Here is a 22249-nt window from a genome sequence, read left to right on the forward strand (position 1 = left end):
CAGAGGAAGAACAATGATTTCAAGCACCACCTTCCTTTTAAAGCTTCCAGTCTGATATTCTAACTCAAACAGCATGACAGAGATATCTCCAGCCTTGTCCTCGTCAACACTCTCACCTATGTTAACGAGAGAATCACTGACATGATGGCAGCTGGTCCTTTTGTGGCAGGGCTGAAATGCAGTGGAAATGTTTTTGGGGGATTAAGTTAATTTTCATGGTAAAGAGGGACTTTGCAATTAATTGCAATTCATCTGATCACTCTTCATGACATTCTGGAGTATATGCAAATTGCCATAATCAAAACTGAGGCAGCAGACTTTGTGAAAATTAGTATTTGTGTCATTCTCAAAACGTTTGACCATGACTGTACAATGTTGTTAATCCATTCTCTGTTTTCTCCAGTCACAGCCATTAAACTCTATTACTGTTTTAATGTCACCATTGGCCTCATGGTGAAATCCCTGAGCGGTTTCCTTCCTCTCCGGCAACTGAGTTAGGAAGGACGCCTGCATCTTTGTAGTGACTGGGTGTAATGATACACCATCCAAAGTGTAATTAATAACTTCACTATGCTCAAAGGGATATTCAGTGTCTGCTTTTTTTATCTACCAATAGGGGACCTTCTTTGTGAGGCATTGGAAAACCTGCCTGGAATTTGTGGTTGAATCTGTTTTGAAATTCACTGCTCAACTGAGGGACCTTAGAGATAATTGTGTGGGGTACATAGATGAGGTAGTCATTCAAAAATCATTGTTGCACATAGATTCCATGCAACTTATGTGACTTGTTAAGCACATTTTTACTCCTGAACTTATTTAGGCTTGCCATAACAATGGGGTTGAATACTTATTGACTCAAGACATTTCAGCTTTTCATTTTTAATGAAAAGTGGTCCTCTGTAGCTCAGCTGGTAGAGCACGGCGCTTGTAACGCCAGGGTAGTGGGTTCGATCCCCGGGACCACCCATACACAAAAAAATTATGCACGCATGACTGTAAGTCGCTTGTGATAAAAGTGGCATATTATATTATTAATTAATTTGTATAAAATAAAAACATGAATTCCACTTTCATATTATGGGCTATTGTGTGTAGGCCAGTGACATATTTTTTTTTATAATAATCATTTAAAATTCAGGCTGTAACAAGAAAATGTGGCAAAAGTCAAGGGGTGTGAGTACTTTCTGCAGACACTGTAGATGCTAGCTGATAAAACTGTCTCACTCATTCTGTAAGATGTTTTATTTCTCTGTGTCATTGGATCTTGTCATCGTTCTCTCATTTACCAATCAGTGGTTGGCAGTGATTGTGCTGGTTGTTATTCTTAAAAGTTCACGCTCTCAGGTATTTTGAATTCAGGTGACCAAACTCTACTGGGGGTTAGCCATGAATAATGAACAAATCATTATACAGCATCAGATAGATGAACTGGATAGGAAAGCAATTTTTTTGCTTGAAGTTTGGTTGTATGGTTTTTGTTTTTAATTGTTTGACATCTGCTGTGTAGAGATCACCGTCTGGGCAGCATTAACCTACTTCCCAATATTATGATTCGACTCAAGTGACTGTGGGAAATGTTTGTCATCTGTCAAAACGGAGACCACTGCCAACATTCAAGCATTGATTTTACGCATTTTGAGAATATTCACCTCTACAGCTTTAGCGATTTAGAAAATACTTGTGTTGAATTGAAAAATGTTGCCTATGCAATATTTAACTGAGTCAATTGAATGCTTTGTATTTTCATTAAGAGTTTGAGTTCTTCACAGAATCAACTCACAACTCACACACGTGAACTCCTTTGTGACGTTTACGAGTGTTAATGCTCAATACCAGTGGTGTAAATACTGAAGTCGTTTTTTTGGGGTGTCTGTACTTTACTATTTATATTTTTGACTACTTTTACTCCACTACATTCCTAAAGAAAATAATGTACTTTTTACTCCATACATTTACCCTGACACCCAAAAGTACTCATTACATTTCGAATGCTTAGCAGGACAGGAAAATGGTCAAATTCAAACACTTAACAAGAGAACATCCCTACTGCCTCTGATCTGGCAGACTCACTAAACACAAATGCTTCGTTTGTAAATTATGTCTTAGTGTTGGAGTGTGCTCCTGACTAACTGTAAAAAAAACTTGTGCCATCTGATTTGCTTAATATAAGGAATGTGAAATGATTTATACATTTGATACTTAAGTATATTTTAGCTATAATATTTACTTTTGATACTTACATATATTTAAAACGCGAATACCTTTACTCAACTAGTGTTTTGCTGGGTGACTTTCACTTTTACTTGATTCATTTTCTATAAAGTTATCTTTACTTTTACTAATGTATGCCAATTGGGTACTTTTCCAACTACTGCTTAATACATCGCTCCTCACATTGGCCATACACAACCTAAAGATGTGCTCCTCACACAACCTTTAGAAAGTCAACATATGAGCTCTTTACAACAGGGGTTCCCAAACTCTTTCCCTCAGGCCCCCTTCCATTGGGAACATCCCACGCCCCACGTCTGTTTCTATGGGCACAAGCACTGTTCATGACACAAACTGTTCACACCCCTCTTACATTTACATTTACATTTTAGTCATTTAGCAGACGCTCTTATCCAGAGCGACTTACAGGAGCAATTAGGGTTAAGTGCCTTGCTTAAGGGCACATCGACAGATTTTTCACCTAGTCGGCTCGGGGATTAGAACCAGCGACCTTTCGGTTACTGGCACAACGCTCTTACCCACTAAGCTACCTGCCGACTCTTGTTAACAGAGAGAGCATGTTGCAGGTTTAAAGCTTATTTCCTGCAATTTTACATATGTTTCCACTCTGCCTAATGTGTATTAATGTGTTATTAGAGTGACTCAAACGTTGCAACAAAATCTAAGGTGTAAAACATATTTTTGCTAAAAAACATATGGGCTCGTTGATCTGCACATTTCTTACAAGTTATAAATGACATTTACATTTTAGTCATTTAGCAGACGCTCTTATCCAGAGCGACTTACAGTTAGTGAGTGCATACATTTTTCATACTGGCCCCCCGTGGGAATCGAACCCACAACCCTGGCATTGCAAGCGCCATGCTCTACAGGAGGCCTGTAGCTCTCTAAGGTATGCAGTGACTGACATGTCAAGAGGAAAACTGATGACGAACTACCGAATTTCGAAGTTGCACCTTGTGCATTCTACTATTACAACTTTCAAGAGTAGGTTGAAGGCCGGACTGAGTTATTACAGTTTGGGAACCACTGCTCTACAAAACCTGCTGCCTAGTCTACTGGATGAGGTGCACAACCTTTACATACACATGGAGAATCTTAATTTGAGCCAGTTTGCTACAGCGGGAAAATAATTCTGCTGCAATGGGAAATGTGAATTATGTGGATTATTATTATTAGTAGTAGTATTATTCATGGTCATTTTTGTAGGGGTTGATACATTTTTCATAATGGAAAATCAAGTCTGAAATTTCAAAGTGGAAATTACAAACTTCAGCAACCTTTTTTTAAACCTCAAATACAGTACAAATGTTAGATGTCCTGCATTGCAAGAAAGTTATCCTGCAACAGGTTGATCAAATGTAAGATCCTACATAGAGCATTAGTCTCAACACTGCAGTCATTTGACCCCGTATGAACAGTGCTTAGCCATCCATCTCCACAGGCTGTTTGGGTTTAGACTACTCCTTTTCCTCTGGTTAGTGCATAACTGGCAGGCAGCGGTCTCTGACCTCTGAACCTCCGTGTCTGTGCTTCTCCTCCCATCTGGCTGATCTGAGGTCAATGATGCCTGTGGCTGCCCTGGGTTCAACCCCTCTCATCATTGTCAGGCGAGGCAGAAATAACACACTAGGTTTTCCCCCACAAGGCCAGTCTCCAATGTACAGCTCCTCTCATTCCCAGGACTTCATGCTGCTTACATTGCGTGGGTCCACAGGAGTGTAACACAATTCAAATGGTCTACTGAAAGAACTGGTCAGACCAACTACACGTGGTTCACTATGTCAGCAGGCAACAAGGCGATAACTAGAAGCTACCTTTTCATTGTTCTAATAGTCCTCTTCTCCCGCTGTCTCTTTCAGCGGAAGGCCTGCCCCAGGTGTTCTACTTTGGGCCCTGTGGGAAGTATAATGCCATGGTCCTAGAGCTGCTGGGCCCCAGTTTAGAAGACCTCTTTGACCTTTGTGACAGGACCTTCTCACTAAAGACTGTATTAATGATTGCCATTCAGCTGGTGAGTTCCCAACATCAAATAATGCTATATTTACCAGATTTGTTCAAACTGGTCTGCAATTCGAAGGTTGGGGTCAATTCCATGTAATTCGGACAATTTAGGAGAACTTAAAATGTGATTCTGAAAAGTTATTTTTCCCAATTCATGATTTGGAAAGGGGCTTTTTTTTAAAGTCATGAATTCATCCCCGGGAAAATATTGGATTATAATTGACCCCAATCCTGCTGAGATCAGATTTTTGGTAGAGTTTCTGTTTCCTTATTGAACCCTGATTTGATTGAACTTATTGGTCTAGTCTGTGTGTACCCATGCGTAGTCCAGGAGGCCACTCTGTTACTGACTGTCCTGTGCCGTCCCTATCCAGATCTCCCGGATGGAGTATGTGCACTCTAAAAACCTCATCTACAGAGACGTAAAGCCTGAGAACTTCCTCATCGGACGGGGAGGATGCAAAAAGGACCACATTATCCACATCATTGACTTTGGCCTGGCCAAAGAGTACATCGACCCTGAAACCAAAAAACACATCCCATACCGGGAGCACAAGAGCTTAACCGGGACAGCCCGATACATGTCCATTAACACACATTTGGGAAAAGGTATGTCTGGTTTGCCAAGAATTTCTAAGGGGTGGTTTACGCACATTTTTAAATGTAGTTATTAGTTATGACACTGCTTTGTCAGCATGCTAGTGTTGTTGTGAAACTTGGTTATGAGGTGTTTATACACTGCTCAAAAAAATAAAGGGAACACTAAAATAACACATCCTAGATCTGAATGAATTAAATCATCTTATTAAATACTTTTTTCTTTACATAGTTGAATGTGCTGACAACAAAATCACACAAAAATTATCAATGGAAATAAAATGTATCAACCCATGGAGGTCTGGATTTGGAGTCACACTCAAAATTAAAGTGGAAAACCACACTACAGGCTGATCCAACTTTGATGTAATGTCCTTAAAACAAGTCAAAATGAGGCTCAGTAGTGTGTGTGGCCTCCACGTGCCTGTATGACCTCCCTACAACACCTGGGCATGCTCCTGATGAGGTGGTGTATGGTCTCCTGAGGGATCTCCTCCCAGACCTGGACTAAAGCATCCGCCAACTCCTGGACAGTCTGTGGTGCAACGTGGCGTTGGTGGATGGAGCGAGACATGATGTCCCAGATGTGCTCAATTGGATTCAGGTCTGGGGAACGGGCGGTCCATAGCATCAATGCCTTCCTCTTGCAGGAACTGCTGACACACTCCAGCCACATGAGGTCTAGCACTGTCTTGCATTAGGAGGAATCCAGGGCCAACCGCACCAGCATATGGTCTCACAAGGGGTCTGAGGATCTCATCTCGGTACCTAATGGCAGTCAGGCTACCTCTGGCGAGCACATGGAGGGCTGTGTGGCCCCCCAAAGAAATGCCACCCCACACCATGACTGACCCACCGCCAAACCGGTCATGCTGGAGGATGTTGCAGGCAGCAGAACGTTCTCCACGGCGTCTCCAGACTCTGTCACGTCTGTCACGTGCTCAGTGTGAACCTGCTTTCATCTGTGAAGAGCACAGTGCGCCAGTGGCGAATTTGCCAATCTTGGTGTTCTCTGGCAAATGCCAAACGTCCTGCACGGTGTTGGGCTGTAAGCACAACCCCCACCTGTGGACGTCGGGCCCTCATACCACCCTCATGGAGTCTGTTTCTGACCGTTTGAGCAGACACATGCACATTTGTGGCCTGCTGGAGGTCATTTTGCAGGGCTCTGGCAGTGCTCCTCCTGCTCCTCCTTGCACAAAGGCGGAGGTAGCGGTCCTGCTGCTGGGTTGTTGCCCTCCTACGGCCTCCTCCACGTCTCCTGATGTACTGGCCTGTCTCCTGGTAGCGCCTCCATGCTCTGGACACTACGCTGACAGACACAGCAAACCTTCTTGCCACAGCTCGCATTGATGTGCCATCCTGGATGAGCTGCACTACCTGAGCCACTTGTGTGGGTTGTAGACTCCGTCTCATGCTACCACTAGAGTGAAAGCACCGCCAGCATTCAAAAGTGACCAAAACATCAGCCAGGAAGCATAGGAACTGAGAAGTGGTCTGTGGTCACCACCTGCAGAACCACTCCTTTATTGGGGGTGTCTTGCTAATTACCTATAATTTCCACCTGTTGTCTATTCCATTTGCACAACAGCATGTGACATTTATTGTCAATCAGTGTTGCTTCCTAAGTGGACAGTTTGATTTCACAGAAGTGTGATTGACTTGGAGTTACATTGTGTTGTTTAAGTGTTCCCTTTATTTTTTTGAGCAGTGTACTTTTAGATAAATCATGTCTCCTTGGATTTGGCCAATGAGTAGGCAACATTTCTTTGTCCAGGGCTTTTTTTTTCATTTAAGGTTGGCAAGGTTGCAAATACTAAGTATAACTTAGCCAGGGTTTATGAGTGACTAGGGCCCCTGAACTTTTATCACAAAAAGGGAGGCAGCTTCCCAGATAAAGGTTGGGGTTAAAGCAAGTTAAGGAAATTCTAATCATGGCTCACTGCGTTTTCCTCCTTTTTAAGTAACTCCCCCTTGTTTTTATTAATAGAGCAAAGTCGTCGAGATGACCTGGAAGCCTTGGGTCACATGTTCATGTACTTCCTCCGTGGGAGTCTACCGTGGCAAGGACTAAAGGTATGTGACGTCCTCTGAGATTTCACGCTGGTGCTGTGTTTGTAGCAACATACAGATGTTTTATGTGGGTCTTTGACAGGCTGATACACTGAAAGAACGATACCAGAAGATCGGCGACACAAAAAGAAACACTCCCGTTGAGGTTCTCTGTGAGAGCTTCCCAGGTACAGCCTGACTATTTCTCTCATCTAAATCTAATGCTGTTTTTCAATGCAACACTTTGTTGGGTTTTTTACAACAGTTTGATCATGGTAATTTAGCCACATGTAAGCGAGGAGTGCTTTTGGCGCCCCTTGACTACACTTCAGGATGTTGTATTGTTCCTCACATTACACGTTCAAATCTACATCTGCAATTGGTGTTTGCTGTTACAGAGGAGATGGCCACCTATTTACGCTACGTGAGGCGGTTGGATTTCTTTGAAAAGCCTGATTACGAATACCTGAGGACCCTGTTCACAGAGCTGTTTGAACGGAAAGGATACACCTTCGATTACACCTACGACTGGGTCGGCAGGCAGATAGTATGTAACGCCACTCACTGGCTAATATTGGGGGGGAAACATAGAGCAGGCCTAAGTATTTTAGCTACAATATAACATTGGTTTACTCTTGTACCCCATAGCCAACACCAGTAGGGACTGTCAACATGGACTCTGGGGCTTCTGCCATCACCAGAGAGAGCCACCCACACAGAGAACGGCCCTCGCAGCACCAACCCATGAGGAATCAGGTAAACTGAACTTGCTCTGAAGAGCCCTGATCCACACTGATGGTCCACACTGTGCCCTAACCACAGTATTTTTCAATTAAGGCTCAAGGATCATAACGGCTGCTACATTACCCCTTTAGTTACAATGCCCCCAGCCTCTGGAATTTGCCTGCCAGAGAACCTGGGGGGGTTCGAAACTGTGGACATATTTCAAAGGGATCTTGAAACGCATTTAACTCTGCTTTTCCTTAGGGTGCTTTTTAGTCTTTCAGTTTTTATTGTTTTGTTTTTTTATCCTCTGTGTAGTAAATATTTCAGTTGTAATTTCTTTTTTGGTTAGTTTTTTTTCCTGGGAATTTCATTGCGTTGCATCCCTGTCTATATAAATAAAGCTTGATTTGATTAGCCTACATCTTCCAACACTGACCCCCTCCTCCTCCTACTTACTGAGGAGCAAGTTTTAGAATCTGTGGTGGGGGTGGGTTTACAGAGTGGGTCCCTTGGGTGTGGTGGGGAGGCACCACAGCAGCTCCAGGCCTTAACCCACTGAGTCAGACTCATCATTCTTACTCTGTTAAATAAACAATGGTGGTTGGATCCCACAGCTGCCACCAACTGCGAATCTTATTAAGCATGCAAGACTCCGGAGCTTATTAAGCCTGCTAGATTCCGGAGCTTATTAAGCCTGCTAGACTCCGGAGCTTATTAAGCCTGCTAGATTCCGGAGCTTATTAAGCCTGCTAGACTCCGGAGCTTATTAAGCCTGCTAGACTCCGGAGCTTATTAAGCCTGCTAGACTCCGGAGCTTATTAAGCCTGCTAGACTCCGGAGCTTATTAAGCCTGCTAGACTCCGGAGCTTATTAAGCCTGCTAGACTCCGGAGCTTATTAAGCCTGCTAGACTCCGGAGCTTATTAAGCCTGCTAGATTCCGGAGCTTATTAAGCCTGCTAGACTCCGGAGCTTATTAAGCCTGCTAGATTCCGGAGCTTATTAAGCCTGCTAGACTCCGGAGCTTATTAAGCCTGCTAGATTCCGGAGCTTATTAAGCCTGCTAGACTCCGGAGCTTATTAAGCCTGCTAGATTCCGGAGCTTATTAAGCCTGCTAGACTCCGGAGCTTATTAAGCCTGCTAGATTCCGGAGCTTATTAAGCCTGCTAGACTCCGGAGCTTATTAAGCCTGCTAGACTCCGGAGCTTATTAAGCCTGCTAGATTCCGGAGCTTATTAAGCCTGCTAGACTCCGGAGCTTATTAAGCCTGCTAGATTCCGGAGCTTATTAAGCCTGCTAGACTCCGGAGCTTATTAAGCCTGCTAGACTCCGGAGCTTATTAAGCCTGCTAGACTCCGGAGCTTATTAAGCCTGCTAGACTCCGGAGCTTATTAAGCCTGCTAGACTCCGGAGCTTATTAAGCCTGCTAGACTCCGGAGCTTATTAAGCCTGCTAGATTCCGGAGCTTATTAAGCCTGCTAGACTCCGGAGCTTATTAAGCCTGCTAGATTCCGGAGCTTATTAAGCCTGCTAGACTCCGGAGCTTATTAAGCCTGCTAGATTCCGGAGCTTATTAAGCCTGCTAGACTCCGGAGCTTATTAAGCCTGCTAGATTCCGGAGCTTATTAAGCCTGCTAGACTCCGGAGCTTATTAAGCCTGCTAGACTCCGGAGCTTATTAAGCCTGCTAGACTGCGGAGCTTGCTTGATGCACGTAATGGCAAAGATGCATGTGTATAAATCTTCTGGCGTTTAAAGGAGCAGTAAAGGTATGTCTGGGATGAAACTTTTTTGTAATTCCTGGTTCAAAATGTTATGTAGAATTGTGTTTTCTTACGAAAGTAAGTTGATATGCTACCTTTATTTGCCAGTGCACAGTGGTTTTGTACATGTCATAAAGGAACCCTTTTGACAAGCATTTGATTTATAAGGGGCTACCTTAACCTTTTGCACATGCCACCTCTGCATGCATTCCTCAACACAGGCCAAATACCAGGGAGAGCAACCAGGCTTTGAGGAAGTTAACAATAACCTCACCACAGTCACATCACAATGGGAAATCTCAGTCTGAACCTAGCTCACACACTGAACGTTGCTAGTTAATATGCAGACACTCGTAGAATTCTTACTCTGTTAAATAAACAGCCAAAAGAGACCTATTCATGCGTTGGTTGTATCCTTTATGTAGTCAACTGCCCTGTGTTTATTCTGTAGTGTGATGACTGGTTCACTCAGGGCCAAATCCCAACTTGTGAAGCGCACGCCTTACTCGAACTTCGTTTTGTGTAGATCACCCATTGATTTAAATGGGGGAGATTCAAGCAAATGTTTGAGTGGAATGTGCGTATCGCCAAGTTAGTATCCGGCCCTCGGTCACTAAGGCAGTTTCCTGCTTCGCCTTTTTTTATTCATCTCTGCTTTTTTCTTTTTTTTCTTTCCTTTCTCCTGCCGCTTTGCATGACACCTGGTCTGGCCCCGCCCCCACACACGCTTAAACCCCGCCCCCACCCTCACTCCCCTTCCCCTCCATCACCACCATAACTCCCTGAGCAGACGGCAGCTTCCGACCGGAGGGGAGCATGGGAAGTGCAGCCCAGTCGGACAAACTCCTCCTACATGGCCTCCCACCTGGCATCGGACAGGCACGGGGGCTCAGTGCAGGTACACAACTACAACTCCACACTGACCCATCAGTCGATTGTCCACTTCCCCTCCGATCCCAACCCGCCTTCCTTCCCCTGTTTCCTCACATGGTGTGCCACGGTCCACCACAAGTATGTCAATGGCATATGTTACTCATCAGTGGCATACTTGAGTTAGGAGGTGTGTGTGTGTGAGGGTGCTAGAGATTTGGTGTGTATCTGTGTGTGCTCACATCTTTTGTCTTCCAGCTGATGGCCCTTGGTCTTCTTTCCCTGTGTTTTTGGAAAGGCAAGCTTCATAACAGGTCATGACTGGTTATGACAAACTAATCTGGAGGCGAAAGAAACGCACACCTGTTTAGGAGAGGTGCTGGCTAGCGGAGTAGAACACCTGTTTAGGAGAGGTGCTGGCTAGCGGAGTAGAACACCTGTTTAGGAGAGGTGCTGGCTAGCGGAGTCGAACACCTGGTTAGGAGAGGTGCTGGCTAGCGGAGTCGAACACCTGTTTAGGAGAGGTGCTGGCTAGCGGAGTCGAACACCTGTTTAGGAGAGGTGCTGGCTAGCGGAGTAGAACACCTGTTTAGGAGAGGTGCTGGCTAGCGGAGTCGAACACCTGTTTAGGAGAGGTGCTGGCTAGCGGAGTAGAACACCTGTTTAGGAGAGGTGCTGGCTAGCGGAGTAGAACACCTGGTTAGGAGAGGTGCTGGCTAGTGGAGTAGAACACCTGTTTAGGAGAGGTGCTGGCTAGCGGAGTAGAACACCTGGTTAGGAGAGGTGCTGGCTAGTGGAGTAGAACACCTGTTTAGGAGAGGTGCTGGCTAGCGGAGTAGAACACCTGTTTAGGAGAGGTGCTGGCTAGCGGAGTAGAACACCTGGTTAGGAGAGGTGCTGGCTAGCGGAGTAGAACACCTGAAAAAGAAAAGGAGAGCCACACACTAGGAGGTCAGATGTTATAATTGAATAACCTAATAACCAAGACAAACTAACATTATACAACCAGGTTGATCCTTGTTGTGTTGGGTGCAGTGATGAGTTGACTTGGTTTAGCAATGTTTTTTTTGTTTATATATATTTGTTTACTTTTTACCAATTTTTTTCTCCCCAATTGCATGATATCCAATTGGTAGTTAGTCTTGTCCCATCGCTGCAACTCCTGTACGGACTCGGGAGAGGTGAAGGTCGAGAGCCATACGTCCTCCGAAACACGACCCTGCCAAGCCGCACTGCTTCTTGACACACTGCTCGCTTAACCCGGAAGCCAGCCGCACCAATGTGTCGGAGGAAACACCGTACAACTGGCGACCGTGTCAGCGTGCATGCTCCCGGCCCGCCACAGGTGTCGCTAGAGTGCAATGGGACAAGGACATCCCGGTCAGCCAAACCCTCCCCTAAACTGGGCGACGCTGGGCCAATTGTGCGTCGCCTCATGGGTCTCCCGGTCAGCTCGGGATTGAACCCGGATCTGTAATGACGCCTCAAGCACTGCAGTACCTTAGAACGCTGCTCCACTCGGAAGGCCTAGCAATGCATGTTTTTGATTAAATAAAACCTAAAGAGGGTACATCATCATCAAATAATGCCCCTGTGTGTGGGACTCTGACTGTCATACGTTGTGCCCTTCCTTTAATGCATTGTAGGGCTTCAGTATAGTGTGATTTAATGTCTGGTCTAATACATTTATGATGCACATTTTACTCACACCTCTTGATAAATATTCGGAGAGGTTAATTTAAGATCGTAGAGTATTTATTTCTTCAAAATGTGAAAAGCTAAAACTGCTTGACAAAGCTTGATAAGATTTTGTTACAGAACACAATAGATGGTATTACTTGCCGTATACGTCACAGGTGTGTGTGTGTCATGTACTGGCTCTGTGTTTGAGGGTTGAAGTTGTGTTTTTCTGAATGAGCTGAATATGTGGAAACGGTCAGTGACTCCACCTGAATCAACCCTCTCTCCGTGTGCCACAGGTGGTCAGTTCAACCAATGGGGAGCTGAATGCCGATGACCCTCTGGCAGCCCACTCCAATGCACCAATCACAGTCCAGGCCGAGGTGGAGGTGGTGGATGAGGCCAAGTATGTATCAGCTCATATTCCCCCTTTAACCTTTTCAATTTCTTTCTCCAACTCTACTCCCTCTGCTTTCCTCTCCTCCTCAACTCTTACTCTCATTCTTCTGCTCTTTCCTCCACCCTCTGGATCTCTCTCTCTCTACCTCCTTCCCTCTCTCTCTCACCCTCCATCTCACACATACATCCCTTGTCTGTCTTGATCTCTCGGTCTCTCTACCTCCTTCCCCCTCTCTTTCACCCCCCCTCTCTCGCTCTCTCTCCCTCCCCCCTCTCTCCACCCTCTTTCTTTCTCACATACATCCCTTGTCTATCTTGATCTCTCTCTACCTCCTTCCCCCTCTCTCACCCCCCCCTCTCTCTCTCCACCCTCTTTCTCACACACATACATCCCTTGTCTGTCTTGATCTCTCGCTCTACCTCCTTCCCCCTCTCTCTCTCTCGCTCTCTCCCTCCCCCCTCTTTCTCACATACATCCCTTGTCTCTCACTCACTCACTCACTCACACACATCCAGTTGAAGTCGGAAGTTTACATACACTTAGGTTGGAGTCATTAAAACTCGTTTTTCAACCACTCTACAAATTTCTTGTTAACAAACTATAGTTTTGGCAAGTCGGTTAGGACATACGTAATTTTTCCAACAATTGTTTACAGACCTATTATTTCACTTATAATTCACTGTATCACAATTCCAGTGGGTCAGAAGTTTACATACACTAAGTTGACTGTGTCTTTAAACAGCTTGGACAATTCCAGAAAATTGTCATGGCTTTAGAAGCTTCTGATAGGCTAATTGACATCATTTGAGTCAATTGGAGGTGTACCTGTGGATGTATTTCAAGGCCTACCTTCAAACTCAGTGCCTCTTTGCTTGACATCATGGGAAAATCAAAAGAAATCAGCAAAGACATCAGGAAAAACAATTGTAGACCTCCACAAGTCTGGTTCATCCTTGGGAGCAATTTCCAAACGCCTGAAGGTACCACGTTCATCTGTACAAACAATAGTACGCAAGTATAAACACCATGGGACTACGCAGCCGTCATACCACTCAGGAAGGAGACGCGTTCTGTCTCCTAGAGATTAACGTACTTTGGTTCAAAAAGTGCAAATCAATCCTAGAACAACAGCAAAGGACCTTGTGAAGATGCTGGAGGAAACGGGTACAAAAGTATCTATATCCACAGCAAAACAAGTCCTATATCGACATAACCTGAAAGGCCGCTCATCAAGTAAGAAGCCACTGCTCCAAAACCGCCATAAAAAAGGCAGACTACGGTTTGCAACTGCACATGGGGTCAAAGATCGTACTTTTTGGAGAAATGTACTCTGGTCTGATTAAACAAAAATAGAACAGTTTGGCCATAATGACCATCGTTATGTTTGGAGGAAAAGGGGGGGGGCTTGCAAGCTGAAGAACACCATCCCAACCGTGAAGCACAGGGGTGGCAGCATCATGCTGTGGGGGTGCTTTGCTGCAGGAGGGACTGGTGCACTTCACAAAATAGTTGACATCATGAGGAAGGAAAATTATGTGGATATATTGAAGCAACATCTCAAGACATCAGTCAGGAAGTTAAAGCTTGGTTGCAAATGGGTCTTCCAAATGGATAATGACCCCAAGCATACTTCCAAAGTTGTGGCAAAATGGCTTAAGGACAACAAAGTCAAGGTATGGGAGTGGCCATCACAAAGCCCTGTCCTCAATCCTATAGAACATTTGTGGGCAGAACTGAAAAAGCATGTGCGAGCAAGGAGGCCTACAAACCTGACTCAGTTACACCAGCTCTGTCAGGAGGAGTGGGCCAAAATTCACCCAACTTATTGTAGAAGGCTACCCGAAACGTTTGAACCAAGTTAAACAATGTAAAGGCAATGCTACCATATACTAATTGAGTGTATGTAAACTTCTGACCCACTGGGAATGTGATGAAAGAAATAAAAGCTGAAATAAATCATTCTGTCTACTATTATTCTGACATTTCACATTCTTAAAATAAAGTGGTGATCCTAACTGACCTAAGACAGGGAATTTTTACTAGGATTAAATGTCAGGAATTGTGAAACTGAGTTTAAATGTATTTGGCTAAGGTGTATGTAAACTTCCGACTTCAACTGTACATCCCTTGTCTGTCTTGATCTCTCTCTCTCACCCCCCCCTCTCTCTCCACCCTCTTTCTCTCTCACATACATCCCTTGTCTGTCTTTTTCATTCTCTCTCTCTCTTTCTCTCTCAGGTCTCTCCCTACACTGTCCCCTCTCTGTGTTGCTTCCTGATTGTGTACTTTCTAAGCCTGTGTCCTGCGTGTCCCTATTACAATCCTTTGTTTTGTTAAGGTTGGGACTGCTCCTTTATCCCCCCCCCATCAGATGTCCTCTCACTTCTCCTAGGCTCAGTGCAGCAAGAGAAGAACAAAATAAAACTACTATAATGCAATGAGCTTATCAAAACTCAATGCATATCATGTAATATCATCTCTAGGATTACCCTAAATTAGATACACCTACTAGTCAGTAATTGTGGATGAAATCCCTGTAACATACCCAGCATAGTGAATGCCAACATTGAGTGTGTTGTCCTTCGATATAATCTAATCCCCCAGTGTCTGTTGTCCCCCTCCTCAGTTAGATTCAGTCACACTGTGCATGTATCCCTGGCCAGCCCTCGGAGCCTGGTTCCTCTCTAGGTTTCTTCCCAGGTTCCTGCATTTCTAGAGTTTTTCCTAGCCACTGTGCTTCTACATCTGCATTGCTTGCTCTCTGGTGTTTTAGGCTGTGTTTCTGCATAAGCACTTTGTGACAACTGCTGATGTAAAAAGGGCTTTATAAAACACGTTTGAAATTGTTAGGTGATTGGTTTTTCTCCCGCTTGTTCATTCACATACCCTTTTGATAGGAGGTTTTCCGCTGGCCCTTTTGATTTTCCCATCATCAACAGACTTCCTCTTTGATATGATCCCACTGTGTTGAAAGCCAGGGCCCCAGAAGACAGAGTTCAATTAATGTGACAACAGGGTTTCCATAGCAATGTGGCATAAAGCTCTGTTTTTTGCTCGTTGTTTCTCTCTCTCTCCCCCTCCCTCGCTCTCTCGCTCTCTGGTAATCCTTTCTACATCCGCTCCGAAAGGATTTTGGAAGTATCGCTCGTGGTAATGAGCGTCCATGATACAGTATGTTGAAATGGAGTGAGATTAAGATTATACATCAGTTGAATAGTGTACTTAGAACTCGTTAGAACTAAACAGGTGTAGTTAGCTCTAGAACCAAAGAGTCAGAGCCATTGAGTCTTCAATCTTTGACCTTTTGAACCCTGCCCTCTGTCTCCACCTGTCTTGTGTGTGTGTGGCATGGTCTGTCCCATTGACTGCTGTATTAATCTTGTCTTTTCTCTCTACACTCTTTCTTCTCTGTAGCTGCGTGAAAATGCTCAACCTGTGGTGAGTCCCTCTCTCCTAGTCCATACCATACCCATGGGACAGGACAGGGAGTGGACCAGCCGAGGCTGCTGGGCCCAGTGGAGTTCACTAGTGTAGTTGACTAGTACACACTGTGAAGGGACCCTGCTCTTACACTGGGCAAAACTGATTAAAAACAGTGCTCGATATGTCCACTACTGATATAGGCCAGTGGGTTATAAAAGCCTTTTCAGACACTATCTTCTCACTGATACTGATGCTACAGATCAGCTGAATGGGTTGTGGGCTAGGTGATATCTGATTATATCTACTAATCATTCTTTAAATAACACTGTGCTTTTCATACATTGACTTTAATATAGGCTATTGAGTACTTTCTTTTTAGAAAGTCTTTGTCCTGAAATTTTATTTTAAAAGTAAATTATTTGGAAATGCTGTCAATTCCTTTTTTTCTGTTATGTTTTTATTCACCATGGAGGGAGCCATAAATATATTCTAAAACCTACTAACTAGCAGGGTACCTTAAATATTGACTAAAACCTGCTACTAGAGATCGTGGTTCGAATCCAGGCTCTGTCGTAGCTGGCCGTGACCGGGAGACCCATGGGAGGCGCACAATTGGCCCAGCGTCGTCCAGGGTAGGGGAAGGAATGGCCGGCAGGGATGTAGCTCAGTTGGTAGAGCATGGCGTTTGCAATGACAGGGTTGTGGGTTCGATTCCCACGGGGGGCCAGTATGAATAATAATAAAAATAATGTATGCACTCACTAACTGTAAGTCGCTCTGGAGAAGAGCGTCTGCTAAATGACTAAAATGTAAATGTAATTATTGACTAAAACATACTAGCAAGCAGGGCACCTTAAATATAGACTAAAACCTGCTAGCTAGCAGGGCACCTTTAAATATAGACTAAAACCTGCTAGCTAGCAGGGCAACTTTTAAATACAGACTAAAACCTGCTAGCTAGCAGGGCACCTTTTAAATATAGACTAAAACCTGCTAGCTAGCAGGGCACCTTTAAATATAGACTAAAACCTGCTAGCTAGCAGGGCACCTTTAAATATAGACTAAAACCTGCTAGCTAGCAGGGCACCTTTAAATATAGACTAAAACCTGCTAGCTAGCAGGGCACCTTTAAATATAGACTAAAACCTGCTAGCTAGCAGGGCACCTTTAAATATAGACTAAAACCTGCTAGCTAGCAGGGCACCTTTAAATATAGACTAAAACCTGCTAGCTAGCAGGGCACCTTTAAATATAGACTAAAACCTGCTAGCTAGCAGGGCACCTTTAAATATAGACTAAAACCTGCTAGCTAGCAGGGCACCTTTAAATATAGACTAAAACCTGCTAGCTAGCAGGGCACCTTTAAATATAGACTAAAACCTGCTAGCTAGCAGGGCACCTTTTTAATATCTACTAAAACCTACTAGCAGGGCACCTGAGAATAGCAAATGACTTCCTTAGGGTTCATCTCAACGCTGTGCCTTTAAAAATAAATCAATGTTTTTTCTTTGTAGCCAGTCACTGTGTTGTGTGTAGAGCTGTGGCTGACCTCTGGTCAGTCACTGCATGCTGTAATAGTCATCCCATTAGGCTCTGTCCTGTGCTCTGTCTCCACCACTGTTGTTTATCACACCACTGTACTAAACACACTGGTCCTTTTACCTCAGACGCCCTCTGTAGGTTCTTCTTAGAACTGTTTTGACTCCACACTGTTGGGGATCTTGGCATAGTGTGTGTGTTTTACTTCTACCATCACGGTAGTTCTTATTTCTTCTAATGCCCCGAGTCAGTCTCTTCATGTTGATTCTACTCCTTGAGATGTTCTGATGTTGGTTAGAAGGAACGGATCTAACAAATGAACATCTGATGGCATCCATCCACTCGTCTATGTTCTTCTAACCTGGCTTCAGGTCAGTTCCTCTGTCTAGCGATGCCATTTCCAGTGTTCCATACAGGAATGGCATGGCAAGGCTAGTCAGAAGACTTGGATACAGCATATACAGGCATGGGACCAGGCTATTGTTGCTAACCCTTGAGGCCAGTAAAATATGTGTACACTGACGGTCATTGGCTGCCTTTACACAGGTAGCCCAATTCTGATATTTTGCCACTAATTGATCTTTTGACCAATCAGATCAGATATTTGGCCAATAATTGGTCAAAAGATCAGAATTGGGCTGCCTGTGTCAACACAGCTATTGTGTAACATATAATTTCTCCTCTTGTCCTCTAGCTGTTTAAATGAAATTACCTCTCACTTTAACAACTTACCAGGGTGGTGTTCATTAGGGCGCAAGTCTAGGTTAGTCCCTTCACTGGTTTAGTCAGTTTTCTTCCGTTTGGTGCCTAATGAACACGACCCAGTCATAGTATGCAGTGTTGGCTTGCCTCTAACCAGTCTCTTTCCACGTCTACAGGTGCTGCTGCTTCTTCAAACGAAAACGGAAGAAGAACACCCCGCGACACAAATGATCAGCGGCACGCCTGGATCGCTCAAAAGTCTTGCTCGATAAGGTTGTGAATCGAGAACATCAATAAAGTCCCATTCAGACCAACGAAGAAGACCACGGGAGAGTGATGAGAGGCGATGTGAACACACACAGACAAGTGTGGCTGTCTGTCGATGGGAATTCCTTTAGAATTTTGTTGTTTTTCCTCCACGATGCTTGGGAATATTTGTCGGGCCCCGTTGTTGCCGGGATTGGGATCTTGGCTTTTGCAATTAGTTTAAGCTTGATTGATGGGCTGGACAATGGAAACACAACGGACTGTCTCTCAGCCTCTTGCTCTTTCATATACACACACTGAATGTATGGGCGGAAAGATAAATGTCTATGGGAGAATAAAGAAGATGGGACAAGTCCTGGGAGAGGAAAGCTTGTTGGCTACTGACTGACTACATGTAAATAATGGACCAATATCAGTTGGAACTGCCACACCTCTATAAACGGTTTGGACTTCAGTGTAACAATGTCCACATGGTAGCAACCTAGTGGTGTTTCCTCTACACTGCACACTAAGGAGAGAAGAGAGGGAGATGGTGGCTTAAGTGTTGTCTACTGCTACTGTCCAATGCCTTAACCAAACCAGTACCCAACAGAGCCAGGAGAGGGTGACGCAGGAGGCCAGGCTCTCCGTACTGAGAGGATATCTATGGTCCCCTGCTTAATGTAATGATGTAACATACCACCCAATGTGGAGTTCAGTTCCCCACTGGTGGTACAGTATCTATAGAATAGGTGGTTCAGAGATAATGTTGACTAGAGGCAACAGTTTAGGGTTCATTTGGTTGTTTGTCAGTGAACTGTCATGTAAAATTCAGTGCCATGTCAGCTTTGTGCGTTCGATCTCTATCTGCAATGTTCATAACGTTGCAACACACTGTGTAAGCCCCTGGTCTCGTAGAATGATCTCATGTTCTGTCGTTGAGGGAATGCTCTTTCACATTTTCTGCCCCTCTGTTTCCAGTGTATTTGCCCTGTGCTGCAAAGCATCATCTGTGAGACTATTGATGATGATTGATCCCAAATGCCAAGTCCCCAAAAGTCCCAAATGGAAAACCTGGGATTGCCTCAAAGGGATATTGAAAAGTACCTGGTGAAAATCTGTGTATATGGTTATTTTATTTTATTCAATATTGCTTTTTGTTTTTCCTTGCAAGTGACATGGAGGATTGCCTTGAACAAACACACTCGACGTCGACACTGTCACCTTGCCTATCCTCTCCACAGCATTAATTCCATAGGAGTGACATTTGGGTTTTATGTAATTATGTCCATTTTTATTTTATTTTTTAAATATATAGCTAATGTGAATTTCAAATGTGAGCAAATGTATTTTTCTGTTTCAAATAGCCATGAAGTATGTGGACCGGACAGAGGGGGACAAAAAGCTAGAGTTTTGACTGCACTACATTTGTTGACCCACTGATGTTGACCTAATACCTTGCTTTCCCCGTACTGTATTGATTGATGTGCTTACTATACTTAATTGTAGCGGCCTTCTGTGCTAGGTCTGTTCTTACATACACTTAACCAATTCCGGCATTAACCCCCCCCCCCCCCCCCCCTTTAACCCCCGTGCCATGACGTGTGTAAACCCACACAGACATACACACCCTAGACATTTAATGTATGATGTGATGTCACCTCCTGGTGGGGTGCTGGATGCTGATGTCCTGTTGACCATGGTTGTGTTCAGTAGGGCACACTGTTGCCAAACGTTTTGCAACTGTAATCAAAAAAAGCTGTGTTATTGTACTAGGTCAGGTAGTACCTCTCCGTTTGGGAAACGTTTTTCTCCCTGCTGAACATGACCCAGGTTGGTCGTCCCATATGGAGGCACAATGCCTGAGGGGATGCCAACCGGCTCAACAGACCTCTATGAGCAGGCATGCTTGTATGTGCATAATTATATTGTATATTCTTTCTTTTTATGTTTTTTTTTTTTTTTCCCCCGTTGTGACTTGAGCTAGTTCCTCTGGGGTCTAAGTTATTGTGTTGAGAATACTTGAATGTGATAAATCTATTGGACTTCTTCTGTTGTCTTTTCCGTTTTATAGGTCAGTACGTTATTCCTCTGAGATGGCTTTGAGGGCATAACTGGTGAGGAAAAGGCTTTTTGAATGACCGGTATTCCTCATAGTGCCTCTTGACTGGGTGTTTGAGGGAGGGAGTTGGCATTGCGGTCTAGCTTGCCTCTGTTGGATGTCTGTGGGTGACTGGTTTAGCCTAGGGTTGGATTGGCACTCCGTCATTCAGGGACATCAGTAACTGCTGCCACAACAGGGTCTAGAGTTCAGATCAAGTATGTCAGCAGAATGGCTCCACCTGCTGGGTGTATGTAGGCTTTTCTGTCAGACTTCAAACCAGTGTTGCTCAGCCCAGCACTGACACCTCATTCAGCCAATCACCAAATCCTTGAATATTGGAATCATTGCGTGTTAGTGCAGGGCTAGAACAAGAATGTGCATCCTCTGGGTGTCTCCTGGGGATGTATTGATAAACACTACTTTTAATAGACTAGCCATCACAGTTATACTGTGACATACCAGTTCACTTTGAAAGTATAAAGTATTGTTGAATCTAGTGAGACAGACATCCAGAGAATGGCCTTGAATGGTCCTTCTGTTCCTAATGCCGTCCTACTGACTACTATCCACCGCCTTCACCAGTGCCAGGAAAATGTCAACTGCAACTCTGATCGAATTCCACCTCGTGCCCCACTGCCATTTTATATATTTTTCACCCACCTGTAATGTTGAAAGAGACCGTTGAGGTTTGAAACTAGCGATTTAAAGTCCTATATTGTGTTCTTGAGGTGGCTGAGAGTAATAACATAATTTGAAACATAATTATTGAACCACTTGTCAATTAATCATTTTTTAAAATTAACTTTCACTCCTCAACCATATATTTCCATTTCAGTCGACCATTTTATTTTGGAGTGGAACGTCACTTTGTATACTTTGATACATCTGTATCCTACCGTCAACAGTGGTCTTAATGCAGGTGTTGTATCACTGTTTAAATTCATTTCCTTCCTGCAATTTTGGCTTTAACAGCTGATAGACATTTTTACATTTACATTTATATCATTTAGCAGACGCTCTTATCCAGAGCGACTTACAAATTATGAGGACTACAAATTGATATGTGCATTCTAGTTTCCTCAAGACTTGCCTTTCCACAGCCTGTCTAGAATGAGGAATATTTGCTGTATTGTGTATTTGCATGGCTTATCTGGAGCAGATGTCTACCTGTTAAATGGCAAGGCTTCCTGGAGTGGACGTATGAAGCTAAGCACCCGTACAAAGTTATTCTCTCTGGTCAAAATCGAGCTCTAATAAGGCCTCCCATTTGTTTGACTTGATAAAGTCCTCCCCAGAGCACATTCCAATTTCAGTTGTCATTCCTTATACAGTACTACTACACCTTGCCTGTCAGTCAGAGCTCATTGCTTTCAATTGACTTCAGTGTCTTGTGTTGTTCATCATTTTATTTCCTGCATGTGTCAAAATGGCATGTAAATCCTTATAGCAGCATAGAGGAAAATGAATGGAAAGAGATGACTGGTCTTTTTTGGGGGGTTCTCTGGCACTTTCTTCCTGTCGCTGTACTGTAGAGTTGTCTTGGGTTGGCTGTATAATATGTCTGGTGTGACACATGACTGCAATGTTTTAATTATTTTACATTTTACATTCACCATTATAGTTTTTTGTCAGTTGGATTATTTTAAAGAAAATAAAGACGTTTTTCTTTCAAACTGTGGAAAGTAGAATTGTACAGTACCACGAGTTTATCCCCCTACTCTTGCTCTGGCAATTGTTTTCGAAGCTATGATTTAAGAAATTAATCCTACAACTGTATTATGAAAATTATTGTGTTGAAATATGAATGTTACTTCAAATGTATTTGAATGGTTTAACCTAGTTAAGGGCTTCATGAATGAAGGACCCATCTTTTGATTTCTTTATTTTATTATAATTTAATTTTTTTAAGTACA

The 22249-nt window shown here is 43.8% G+C and overlaps 1 protein-coding gene across 2 annotated transcripts in view; it reads left to right on the forward strand.

Moving 5' to 3' along the window:
- Nucleotides 1–19808, forward strand: part of LOC311117224 (casein kinase I) — a 46040-nt gene extending 26232 nt beyond the window's left edge. The window contains exons 5-13 of one of the 2 annotated variants that reach the window (XM_084192200.1): nucleotides 4095–4246; nucleotides 4611–4845; nucleotides 6824–6909; nucleotides 6989–7073; nucleotides 7284–7432; nucleotides 7534–7641; nucleotides 10163–10270; nucleotides 12222–12328; nucleotides 18163–19808. In XM_084192200.1, coding sequence (XP_084048326.1) covers nucleotides 4095–4246; nucleotides 4611–4845; nucleotides 6824–6909; nucleotides 6989–7073; nucleotides 7284–7432; nucleotides 7534–7641; nucleotides 10163–10270; nucleotides 12222–12328; nucleotides 18163–18217 — 1085 coding nt within the window. In that variant the 3' untranslated portion in view covers nucleotides 18218–19808. The remainder of the gene's footprint in view (nucleotides 1–4094; nucleotides 4247–4610; nucleotides 4846–6823; nucleotides 6910–6988; nucleotides 7074–7283; nucleotides 7433–7533; nucleotides 7642–10162; nucleotides 10271–12221; nucleotides 12329–18162) is intronic. The other variant, XM_084192201.1, reaches the window with a different exon arrangement.
- Nucleotides 19809–22249: the final 2441 nt, after the last annotated feature.

The sequence above is a fragment of the Coregonus lavaretus genome, assembly GCF_964263955.1.
Source record: "Coregonus lavaretus genome assembly, contig: HAP1_SCAFFOLD_156, whole genome shotgun sequence".
Lineage (NCBI taxonomy): Eukaryota > Metazoa > Chordata > Actinopteri > Salmoniformes > Salmonidae > Coregonus > Coregonus lavaretus.